This window comes from Spermophilus citellus (genome assembly GCF_964194105.1).
Source record: "Spermophilus citellus genome assembly, chromosome: 9".
In the NCBI taxonomy this organism is placed as follows: domain Eukaryota; kingdom Metazoa; phylum Chordata; class Mammalia; order Rodentia; family Sciuridae; genus Spermophilus; species Spermophilus citellus.
The window spans coordinates 101,976,462-101,989,864 of record NC_138191.1 but is presented as its reverse complement, the minus strand read 5'-3'; the positions used below and the strand labels follow the sequence as shown (position 1 = coordinate 101,989,864).

The following is a 13,403-nucleotide window of genomic DNA, read 5'->3' as shown; positions in this document are numbered from 1 at the left end:
TATCAGCACCATGCCTCCCCTCAATCCATCTGCTTCTCACCTTTCAGCCATCCCACTGAATATCTCCTGGGCCTAGTCACATAAGCAGGAAGGTGAGAGATAGGAGGAAGAAAGCCAGAGAACAAAGGAAGCCTAAAACACATAAAAAGGCCAAACACTCTCACTTCTTGGGATACCAGGATACCAGCTATGGCCCCCTTCTCCCTCCCAGAGAAGTCTATGTTATCCCTTTTTAAATAAGCCCTGCTTTAAATGCTTGCCTTGGTGAGATTCTCTAATGTTATACTTCAACTTGTGAGGAAGCAGAATTCGTCACGGCTAACCAGGGGTGGTATCAAGAGAAGCACAGAAAGAGGCAAAAATAAATGCAAAGCTCCTGGAGGGTGGGGAGGCAGACATGCTTGATATGTTAGCTAGGAAGCCAGTGGAGCCAGACTGAGTAAGAAGTGAGGTCAAAAGGTAGGCATGAATACTTTAGGTTTCTATTCTGAGAAGGAAAAAAATACATTCTTTTTTCTTTTTTCTTTCCTTCTTTTTTAATAGAGCCTCCCTGGCTACTATGTTGAGAGCAGTCTGTGGAAGGAGCCAAGGGCGAGTGGCAGGGGCAGGGCAGGAAAATCTGTAAAAGGATGCTGGTTTGGACCAGAATTACAACAATAGAGATGAAAAGTGATCAGATTCAGAACGCATTTGGAAGACAGAGCCAACAGTTTACTAATAGACTGGATGATAATAAAGTTTTTTTGGCTTAAACAACTAGAAGTGTTAAGTATGTGTGAATTAGTTACACTCCTTTTTTTTTCTTTATTGGAGTACCAGGGACTGAACTCAACTACTGGGCCACATCCACAGCCGTATTCTGTTAGAAACAGGGTCTCACTGAGTTGCTTAGCACCTCGCCATTGCTGAGGCTGGCTTTGAATTAAGATCCTCCTGCCTCAGCCTCCAAGGCTGCTGGGATTACAGACATGCACCACCGTACCCCAGCAGTTATACCCTTTGGATAGGAAGAATAAAATATCAGGAGATTAGTTTGGGATATATTAAGCTTTATATACCTATTAATCTATTAATTAATTACCCAATATATTAGAGGGAAATTCAGGGGAAAAGTCCAGGATCAAGAAATAAGTACTAGAGTCTAAATGGTATTTTAAAAACATGGCACTATCACCAAATAAGTGAATATAAATAAGAAGGAGAAAACATTTGAAGAATGAGCCCTGGGAATAGAAGCTAGGAACAACGAAAGATTAGACTGATGAGCAGTCAGGGATGAAGGGGAAGAAATGGGAGAATGGGAAGCTTTGGAAGCCAGTAAAGAAAATATTTTAAGGAAGGAGAATAAATAATTGGGCCAAATAATGCTGCCATGGTTTCAATATGGTTTGTCCCTTTCCAAAATTCATGTTGAAATTTGATTCCCAATATTAACAGTGGTGCAAGGTAAGGGCTTTGAAAAGGTGATTAGATCCTTAAAAGAGATTAATGTCTTTCAAATGGAGAGAATTTTCACTTTTTAGCACTGAGTTAGTTTCTGTAAAAGCAGGTAGCTATAAAACAATGTCATCACTTATGCTTGTCCTACATTTCCATCAGGTGATGCGGCAGTCCAAGGCTCTTCCCAATTGTAGCCACCTGGTCGTAAACATGAAGCCTCCAGAACTATAGGCCAAAATAAACCTCTATTCATTGGAAGTCACCCAGGTAGCATGTTTTACAGCAACAGAAAATTAACTAAGATAACTGCTGATAGTTTAAGTAAGAAAAGCATGAAAATGGGCCTTTGGAGGTTAGTAGTTTTAACAGAGTGGCTATGATGCAGTAATGAAAGTGAAAAATCCGATGTTGAATTCAAGAGAGAATGAGGGAGAGGAAACTGGATTCATTCAACAAAACAATTCCAGCCACTGTTCTAAATGTTGGGACTATAAGAGTAAATAAAACAAAATCTCTACCTTTAACACCAGATTGTCTATCAGTGTTATTTATAAAATATTTGGTCTAAGAATGCTCCCTAATCCTTCTCAGACTCATTACCCTCATAGGTAAAGTAAATAATAGCTACATTATAGATCTTCATAAACCATTTAAAGAATCGTGCAGAATGTCTAGGTGTATAAAATATACAATGAATTTAAGCTATTTATAATCAAAACATCAGTACATCACAGCTTTTTGCTTCACCACATAATTTTCATCACTTTTCATAATTATAACATATGGTGAGCCAGTGGCAGCTGAGAGAATCATGCTTTCATCCCAGAACCAACAGAAAAAAAATTCAAATGACTCACAGTCCCAAATAAATGACCAATAAGAAATACACAAATTATACTGAAAAAAAAGGAAACAAGAAAAATTTCTCCATTGTTCATTGTTCAAAGAGACAAAGAAAAAAACACAGTGAATATCAAAAAACATTGTCAAGGAAGTTCATGGTCAATTCTATAAGTGAAAATATTAAGAGATTTACAGAAAAGGGGAAAAGGGTGCTATCTATCATGCTGTCTCTACAATTATAATAAAATATGATCCACTTGGCCTACAAAAGGAGATTATTTTCTTTTCATTAATTCCAGTGCCAATTTAGTCATGTTGGCTAGCACACCACTTCATTTTCTGTCATTAAGTTTTCTTCCCAAACTATTCAGCTATGTTTTTAAAACAGTCTCTTTAATTTCTAACAAATCTCTTGAACATGTTAGCTAATACTCAGAGCTAGAGAGATACAGAACTTTGAACTTTCAATCCAGATGAAACAGGGTGTAAATAAAAGATAATTGATAATATGTCCAAATGTCCAAAATGTCCCAATGGTGTAACTACAAAAAGAATTCAAAGTGGTATGAAGGATAGAGGTCTCATGGAAGAGATAAATTAGAATCAAATTTACAGATAGAGGAAAGGAAGAAAGGGCATTCTGCATAGAGAAAAATGAACCAGGTAAGATGAACCAGAGTAGGATCACTTTCCTATCTCCATAGGAAAGTAACAGAGAATATCATGGAGGTAGAATAGTGCTATCGGTTAGACGTTAGGTGTCCCCAATGTGTAAGACAATGCAAGAATGTTCAGAGGTAAAAGAGCTATAAGCTAATAGTGCATTAATCCACTGACATGTATTAACTAGGTGGTAACTGTAAAGAAGTAGGATGTGGCTGAGCAAAGAAGCCACTGAGGGAGTGCCTTTGAGGTTTATATTTTGCTCATCATAAACAAAGCTCTATCTCCCTGCTTCCTGGTTATCATATCCTTAGCTGCTTTCCTCTGCTCTGCCCTTCCATATGACATTCTGCCTCACTTTGTGCTGAGAGCTATGTAGTCAGCCAGTCATGAACTGAACCTCTGAAATAATGAGCCAAAATAAACTTTTACTCCTCTCAGTTCTTATCAGATCTTTTGGTTACAGTGACACAAAAGCTGAGTAAAACAGAGGACACAATGTAAGAGAACTTTAAATTTAATAATATTCAACACTTATTAAGCATCTTCTATGTGTAAACTATAAACAAGATAGGGGATTACAATCAAACAAAACAGAAGATTTCAAATGAGTTACAAACCAGAGTAGGAGAGATGAAAAACAAGTAATGACAAAATAATGAGAAAGGAAATTAGAACTAAATAAATATACAAATAACTGTGTAATGGGACACAGATACAAGGTATTATTTTCCTAGAATATGTTCTTTCTTTGCAAAATATTAAGCCAAAATGTAGAGTTAGACAGTGAAATGAGGGGAGTAGATCTTTGTGCTTTTTGTTGTTGTTGTTGTTGTTGGTATCAGGAATTAGACCCAAGAGTGCTTTACCACTGAGTCATATCCTCAACCCTTAAAAAAAAAAAAAAAAAAGTTGTTGTTTTTTTCAGGAAGAGGCTTGCTAAGTTGCTTAGAAACTTGCTAAGTTGCTGAGGCTGGCCTCAAACTTGCAATCCTCATGTATCAGCTTCCCAAGTTACTAGAATTACAGATGTATGCAACCTTGCCCAGCTGAGGGGGTAGATCTTTGAAAAGAATCTAATTCAAACTTTCGACCTTAAGCTTTAGCTTTGAGTTTCTGTTAGGTTATTATTTCTTTTCAAATTACCAAATTGGATTTTTTTTTCTCTTTGGTAACTTCTTAAAATCATTGGCTTAAAAGTTCAAAAAACTAGGTTTAACGTGATTCTGCAATCTGCATTTGGGGTAAAATTGGGGGTTCATAACCCACTTCAATCTAATGTATGAAATATGATATGTCAAGAGCTTTGTAATGTTGTGAACAACCAATAAAAAAAAAACTAGGTTTAAAACTCTGCCAGTTATGAGATCTTGAGCATCATTTACCCTATCTAAACTTTAGTTTCCTTATCTATAAAGTAGAATTATAATGCTATAGGTGTGTCATAAAAATGAGATACAACTAGTGAAAACATAAAGGGGGGGCTTTGCCTCAAGAGAATAATATTTATTTCCTTTGTTTATAGCATTTATATTTTACATAAAGAGACCTTTTTTTGCACTTATGCAAACGTCTTTAAATATCTTTCCTATCTTACAAATGCAATAGTTTCAATATTTTTAGTGCTAAAATGTATCAAGAATACAAAGTTAAATATTTTAAACCAGTCTGAAACAGTTACAGATTTTAAAAAAATATTTCATATACTTTAAATTCATTGTAATTAATGACATACTTTTCAAATCTGTTATATCATTTAGTTATACCATACTTAAGATTCCTGAAAAGTTACTTACACAGTAAGTTAATAAATGAAATAATATTATAGCCATCAATTTTTTTATATTTAGGAACATCAAGGTAAAATTAATGGAAGCAACACTTAATTACTAAGTAAAATGGGAACCAGGAAATTCACTTAGCCAACAAATAGTTGTTAAAACCTACTTAATGCCTGGTATAGCATGATCTAATATTTCTCCTTTGTCAAGGGCAGAAAAATTAAAACACTAAAGTAAAATTTAGAATAAATTCTAAAGTAATGCAATAAAAACAAGACAATGATTCTCAATAAATTAGTTCTTGGTGGGGGTAGGCCCTCCCTTCTGAAGTTTTATTTGTAGTCGGACATAAGACCTTTATTTTATTTATTCATTTTTATGTGGTGCTGAGGATCGAACCCAGGGCCTCACACACGCTAGGTGAGCGCTCTGAGCCACAACATGTACATCTATATGTAATCCTCACAACAACACTATGAGATACGTGCTCTTTACACTAAAGGAAAAGGAAGCAAAATCTAACAGCTATTAAACAGTGGGGGTGGGGCGGGTCTCAGGGCTGTGACACATGAGGGATCTTTGGAAGAAACAAATGCAAAATTCTCTTAGACCAAGCCTCATAGGATTTATGTCAAGAAATGTCCACAGAAGATGGGCTCACATCCAATGTACCAACAGTTCAATACATAGAAGTAAGACACAAACTGACAAACCGTTCCTAAGAAATAAAGAAAACATATCTTGACTAATCCTCTTAGCATACAACTGTTATAGTCTGGATCTTAAATGTCTCCCAAGGGCTCAGGTACTAAAGAATTGTTTGCAGTGGGGTGCTATTGGGAGTTGGTGGAACTTGAAGAGTTAGGGCCTAGTGGGAGATATTTACGTCACTAGAAATGTGCCCTCAAAAGAAATTGTTGGAACCTGGCCTCCTCCTCTTCCTCCCTTTTGCTCCATGGCACGTGATGTAAGAAGGTTTGCTCTAAAACTTGCTTCCACCATCATGTACACACTCCTTGCCACAGGCCCTAAACAGTAGGGCCAATCATAGACTCAAATCTCCAAACCTGGAAGCCAAAATAAACCTTTCCCTTTATAAGTTGATTATCTCGGGCTTTTGTTATAGTAATGAAAAGCTAACACAAAAATGTCAAAGTACTATGTATATACTCTATGATATTTACAATTCCAAGTATATATGGATTTTATTAATATCTCCCTGCCTTACACACACACACACACACACACACACACACACACACACCAGTACAATGAAGTATCCATAAGGGCAGAGATGATTGCTAGTTTTGCTAAATTTTTATTTCCAGCATAACAATTTTAATCATAAAATCTTTTTTTTTTTTTTTTTGAGGACTGGGGAAGGACAGGGCATTCTAGGTACGATAGAAATTCCTAGTTGTCTACCATAATTCATCTCTCCCTCCCCCAGAGTAGAATGGCTGCTAAGAAGCAATCTCTGGATCAGGTAAGGGAATGTGATTAAAACTTGGCAACAAAATGTAAGCAAGAATGTCAATTCTAGGGGCTGGGGTTGTGGCTCAGAGCGCTCACCTAGCATGTGTGAGGCCCTGGGTTCGATCCTCAGCACCACATAAAAATGAATGAATAAAATAAATGTATTATGTCCAACTACAAATAAAAAAATAAATATTAAAAAAAAGAATGTCAATTCTAGGCCCAGGCTTTTAAGAAACAGATATGCCTTCTCTGTGTTTTCCCTCATCTTCTACCATATAAAAAATACAGCATAGCCATAGAGTTAAGCAAAGGAATATAATGTATCACTGCATAGAGAACAGCGTGCAACTCAAACACACCATAAATTTAATTGTTATGGGAGTAAAAATAAATTCCTGTTTAAATATTTAGCATCTGAAGTTTGGAAGTTCATTTGGACTACAAATAACTTTCTCCTGAGCAATTCAGAAACTGTTACCTTAAGGTACTGGCCTAAACAGAGATCTAAATATGCATTGGTATATTTGTCAAGAGCAGGCAGCAAGATGGAAATTTTGGGATGGAAAATTTAAGATACATGAAAACAATGGCAAAACATTTAATAAAACTGTGGTCTGCAAAAGCTTGGAAAACAAACCATATAATTTTCAAGCTTGCATCTCTAGGGAAATAGCGTGCGAGGAAAAAAAAAAAAGTAATACTGTGTGTTGGGTTTTATTTGTACTTAGAGGTCTCAAGAAAGTAATGAACTCACATGGAATCTACCTAAGTATCCATCTGTCAATTAATGGAATATATAATGGACTATATTTGGCCTTAAAAATCAAGGAAATCCTATCATTTGCAACAAGATGCATGAACTTGGAAGTCATTATGCTAAGTCAAATAAACCAAGAACAAAAAGATAACTGCTGCATGATTTCACTTTTTTTGTGGAGTCTAAAAAAGTCAAGCTCATAGAAGCAGAGAGAAGAATGGTGGTTGCTAAGAGAAAGGGTAGGCAGGAACAGGTAGGCTGGACTAAGGATACAAAATTTCACTTAGAATGAATAAAATTTGGTGATCTATTATAAAACATGGTAACAATTAATAGTGATACACTGTACACTTGAAAATTGCTGAGAGTAGATCTTCAATGTTCTCACCACATATACAAAAATAATATATTAGTTGAATTAAATCATTTAACAACGTATATAATATAGATAGATAGATAGATAGAGCAAAACATCAAATTGTACCACAAGATAGATAAAAATTTTTACTTGTCAATTATATGGAGAAATGAGAAGGTCAGGAAAAGAATTAGTATGAGTAGATAAATGAAAGGAAAGGTTATAGCTAATTGAGGTACTCTGGATCAGGAAAAGTGAAAGCCAACTGCTTCTGAACTCCAAAAGATATAATGGAAAAAGACTTTGAACAAAAATGTGATAAAAGACTTTTGAGTTAAACAAAAGGACTAAATCCTAAAACAAAGGTCAGATTAAGGGAGGTAACTTCTAGTCACTGCTTCAGATGGCCTCAAGTGCCAGTCCCCCGTGGAATATGTAATACTAGGTATGTGAGAAAACTAAGAGGTTTAAGGGGACCAGAAATCAACCATTAATATTCCATATATCTTTTAAATTTTTACTGAAAGTCAGTATGCTTCTCAATTCCACTAAAATGATTTCCTTTCTCTTTTAAAGAGATAAGGGAGGGCTGGGGTTGTAGCTCAATGGTACAGTGCTTGCCTGGCATATGTGAGGCCCTGGGTTCAATCCTTAGCACCACATATAAATAAATAAAAGATCTGTTGACAACTAAAAATATATATACTTAAAAAAAGAGAGAGATATATAAAAGGGAGCTGGATGCAGTGGCACATGCCTGTAATCTCAGCAGCTCAGGAGGCTGAGGCAGGAGCACTGCCAGTTCAAAGCCAGCTTCAGCAACTTAGTGAAGTCCTAAGCAACTCAGCAAGACCCCATCTCTAAACAAAATATAAAAGATGGCTAGAGATGTAGCTATATGGTTAAGCTACCCTGGCTTCAATCCCCAGTACCAAAATAAAATAAAATAAGACCCCTTCTTCATTTCTGAAAAATTCTCATTTCCTCCAAATATTTCAGGACTAATGAATAGAAGTAAGTAACTTATTTATTTGAATGTTTAGCACTGAAAGGAAAGAGAAAGAGGGGATAATAGAGATCAGAAAACATGGATTAAGTAGCATGTTTTTGTTTTTGTTTTTTAAGAGAGCTTTCCAAACTCTGTTTTCTACCATTTAGATGGGGTTTAAAATTTTCAATTCAATTTATAAAGTTGTAACTAACCCAGGGATATAATCAATACATAAAAGCAATTGGAATCCATTATATAAATACAAATTTATAATGTTTATGCCCCAAAGAAATAGAGCCAATAATTAATAAAATTAGAAAACCAAAGAAGGTATTAACCTTATTAATTAAGTTTAAATGAGATCAGAAAGGTGGGAAATAATCTTATAAGATTAGTGTCTTCATAAGAATACAACAGAGAGCTCAATGTCTCTGTCATCTGAAGACACAGAGAAAAGAAGGTTGTTTGGATGCTAAGAAGAGGCCCTCATCAGGAACCAGATTAGCTACAGCACCCTGATCTTGGGATTCCAGTCCTCCAGAACTATGATAAAATAAATTTCAATTGTTTTTGCCACCCACGCAGTGTAGGTAACAATTTCAAAAGCATGTCCCTAAATAATTATAATAACACCTTCATAAAAGTCTAATATGCCCCTAAGAGAATGACACAGTCCTCACTGAAAACTAATGTATGAAGTAGATACCTACAATACCCAAGAAAATATGGAACACACACAGGAGAAGCCAACGATTCAGGTTGCAGTAAATGGTAGGATAGAAATGAGACCAAAAAACTAAGTATTTATGAGAGAAGCTGATTAGTACGCCTCCAGAGTAAAGAGAGTTAAGTTTAAGCTTAAAGAATAGATAAATACTCGGAAACTAGAAAACTTAAAAACAGCAGCAGCAAATACAACAAATATGGAGAAGTAGGAAACATAAAAAGAAGGATGCTCAGGTGACATTATCCTTAACATATACCCTGTATTCCAACTAAACTAATAATTTTCTCTTTTCCCCCAGGACATTGTACTAATTCAAAATTTCAAGATTTTTTCATATTCCTTTCCTTCTGGAGACACTCCTGTCTTTATTTTACTTTTTCCATGTTCAATGCTGTAGATTTACATATATGAAAATTTACTATAATATAAAAACCTATCTTTCACACATTCACTGCCCTCTTCAAGTGAAGCCCTAAAAGTAAAGAATCCATAGGAGAAAGTAGAAAGTAAATAAAGATGGATTGAAGGGTAGTTCTTGAAGCACTACACTTGGAAGTGTTCCTATAACCTTATTTCTTTCTTTCTATATTTGGTTTACTTGCTTTCTCCTAATCCACTCACATGATTCACATATATTAGGAATATATACTATAGGTCAATATGCTAGATACTAGCAATTATCAATAAAAAGATCAATAAGGTCCAAGCTATCCTGGCACTTACTTTTTAAAAAGATGCTAATAAGGAAATAAATAAATGTTAAACTATAAACTACAGAAGATTATTTGAATGAAATAAACAAAGATCTTCTCTTAAAACAACTAAGGAAGCCTCCCCATGGATCAATGCAGGACACTGAATACCATACATATCAGCGTGCAGTGTGCCCTTGGGCATGTGTATACACATTCATATTACACATATCAATGCATTTGTGTATATGTGTATTTATCTATATATGAGTGAATAATCCTACATAACAAAGATGGGTCTGGACTAGGTTAATTATGCCAGGTCCACACTCCCCTAAGGACAACCTTAAACAAGGAACAACCCTAGGCAAACACTATGCATGGACAGCCCTTTCTATATTTGCTATATGTATAGTCTATACCAATCAATGGCTCTCAAGTGAAAATCTTTAGATATAGGTGGAAAGAGTACTCCATAAGAATCACACAGAAGCTTGTTAAAAATGGGAAATTCCAGTCTCCAGGCTCAGCAATCTCAATTTAGTAGGCCTTGAATAAATTATTATGAAGTTCCACCTGGATGATTCTGACACTGGTAGATTTTGGCCCCTTGTCAGGCACGGCCTTGGCTCATAAACTGTTCAATATTTATTTTGTCACAACCAAAGCATGGCAAAGTAATATGCTATTCAGTATCAGTAAGCACAAAATAGTTTTCAGGTAAAATAAATACAGCTATTAAAATGAAATCTGTAATTTTTATTTTGTTTTCTCCAAGTATAATAACACTTATTATTAAAAAGCTTTTACTTAGGGACAGAAAAGGAACTGTAACAAGGTACTTCTCAAAATGTAGGACATGGACTTAAGTGTTATGGCAGATGATTTAAAATGGTACCCCAAATGGTTTTAGATGGAACATAGGATTATTCTAAGTGGTACATGGATATACCTTAAATAACACTGACTCACAGGAAAAACTGCATTATCTTTTTAATTTTCTTTCAATCAGAAATCCTCAGCTATTGATATGTCTTTTACACCTCTCTATCCATTGCTTGTCTCCTTTTAAGAAATAGAGAGCATGCCTTTGAATATTTGGCAAACACTAATATCTAGCCAGAATTTTGTAATGTTTTTCTGTTCTGCATTTTTAAGGCTATAGTCCATTGCTGATAAAGCATTAGATACTGATTTTTCATTTGTAATAGTGTGGTAAATAAAAAGAAAGTAAATTTAAACCAAATAGAGTAAACTTAATACAGATGTTACAAAAACTATAGGGGTATATTTGTTACTGACTGAGGTTGAAATTTCTTCTGTATGAAGTATTACTAAAAGTAACAACCAATTTCTCTTTCTCTGTCATGCATAATAGTTAATTCAAATGAATAATCAAAAAGCACAAAATATTGGTAGGAAGACATTCAGTGAATGGCCTATTGCACCACTTGACAGAGCTGACAAAATAATGACTTTCCATTATATGGCAATGATTGAGTTTGCATTTTTACTAAATTGATATGATAATCCATGTCTGACTGTATAGATCAAAAATATGCTGTTGTCTGAAAGACAGGACAATTGCTATTCTGTAATTTATTCTACACACCTTATAATCCTTGGATCTGCAGCAGCCAAGATGGGAATGCTCTGAAAAAAGGATGTACAACAGAATTAAAATTCGACAACAATAAAAAGAAAATTTTGTTCATCTTTGATTTTTGCTATTATCATTGTTTGTATAATTATAATACACAGAGAAGATTTAGAAACACTTTAAAACACTTCAACAAAAAATTCTTTCAACAATGTTATATAAACAAAGATGATGAGGAAACAAATAAAAGAATTTGTACCAAGTGATTTCAAAAATGCTATTTCTTAAATATGTGAATACAAACAGGAATAATTTTTAATCTGATAAGCCAATTTTATCTAAAAAATGAATAATATTTATTTGATAAACCAGTTTATGATTAAATACCATTTGTATTTATAGATTTGACAGATATTATTGAACTACATACATGAGTTCCTACTCTTGGAATCCATGCCAGAAATCAGTAGGTGAATCCCATTCCTTGGTATATACCCAAGACTTAAAATCAGCATACTGCAGTTAAACAGCCACATCATTGTTTATAGCAGCTCAATTCACAATAGCTAAGCTATGGAATCAACCTAGGTGCCCCTTCAACAGATGAATACAGAAAATGTGTGCCTACTTCAAACTTTTAAGAGATCTGTCCCCATAATCCTTTTGCAGCACGCATCCACCATTATTTATCCAGTGCCCATGAAATATTTTAAGGTTGGCCTCTGCTCTCATGTGAATCTCCATCGATCAAAGGGCAATGAGTTTATCATAAGTCAATTTCTATGAACACAAGCAATGCTAGGATATCCAGCTTTATAAAATAAAGCCAGGGTTTAATTTCTCTCAGGGGATACAACTTCTAAAAAGGAAAGACATATAACAAAGTGTTTCCTTTCTCTTGCTCACTTGTGCTTCATTACCCAAAACTGCTTATTCCACACTCTAATCTAGTCATCTCTGAGTATTCAATGGGGATTGATTCCAGGACCCCCTGTTGATAACAAAATTTGTGAATGGTCAAATGTCTTATAAAAAAGGAAGAGTATTTAAATATAACCTATGCCTATCCTCCTAAATACATCTTCTCAAGATGACTTACACTATCTAAAACTATGCAAATGCTATACAAATAGTTCTTACATTATCAGAGAATAATTATTAGAGAATAATGACAAAGAAAATCAGAACAGATTCTGTTACAGACACAATTTTTTTCTGCCAAATATTTTGGATCTATGGTTTATTGAACCCAGGGATGCAGAATCCATGGATACAGAGAGCTGACTATATTTTTATCATTCTCATTCCTGTGGCTATCAAAATTCAGTAACAAAAATGTCACTTTCCCCATTTTTTCTTATCTGAAGTGAAGCACAAAGTAGGTTTCCTGCTAACCACTAACTGGAAGAGTAATACCAAAGAATATTCAGAAATGGCTTATACATTTTTTAAAAACTCAGTTCTATTAGTCATTAGGAAAACACAAATTAAAATCATGAGATAGGACTACTCACTCATTAGAATGGTTTTAAAAAATAACAAAAATTTTTTCAAGGATACCGTAAAATGAAATTTCATACATTGCTAGTGGGAAAATATGTGGTCATTCTGAAAAACAGCTGGCAATTTCTTAAAAAGTTAAACATAAACTTACCATATGAATCAGTAATTTCATTCTTGGTTTTATTCAAAAGAATGGACATATATCTACACAAAGACTTCGAAGAAAATGTTCAGAGTAGCTTTATTAGTAACAGCCAAAGGTAGAAATAATCCAGGAGCACAAGGAGGGAATGCAAATGAGTATAAGGAAGTTCTTGGGATGACAGAAATATTATAAAAATGGATTGTTGTGGTGGTTTCCAACTGTGAAAATTTATTAAAAATTATACCTAAATGAAGCTATTAAAAATGTTGAATAAAAAAATAAAGAAATTAAACCAAAGAAGGATTCCTTAATAAATGATACTGTTTAGCTGCTTGTGCTTTATAAGAAACCCAAACAGGAACACTTTTAAATGAAAGCTATGACAAATGAGATTTTTTTAAATAAGTATCTACATTATGACTAC

The 13,403-nt window shown here is 34.4% G+C and overlaps 1 protein-coding gene across 2 annotated transcripts in view; it reads right to left on the bottom strand.

The window, feature by feature from the left end:
* The window catches only part of SPATA6 (spermatogenesis associated 6), a 119,673-nt gene that overhangs the window by 43,081 nt on the left and 63,189 nt on the right, over positions 1-13,403 (bottom strand). For both annotated transcript variants that reach the window (XM_081307147.1, XM_081307148.1), the window contains exon 9: positions 11,344-11,384. In XM_081307147.1, coding sequence (XP_081163273.1) covers positions 11,344-11,384 — 41 coding nt within the window. The remainder of the gene's footprint in view (positions 1-11,343; positions 11,385-13,403) is intronic.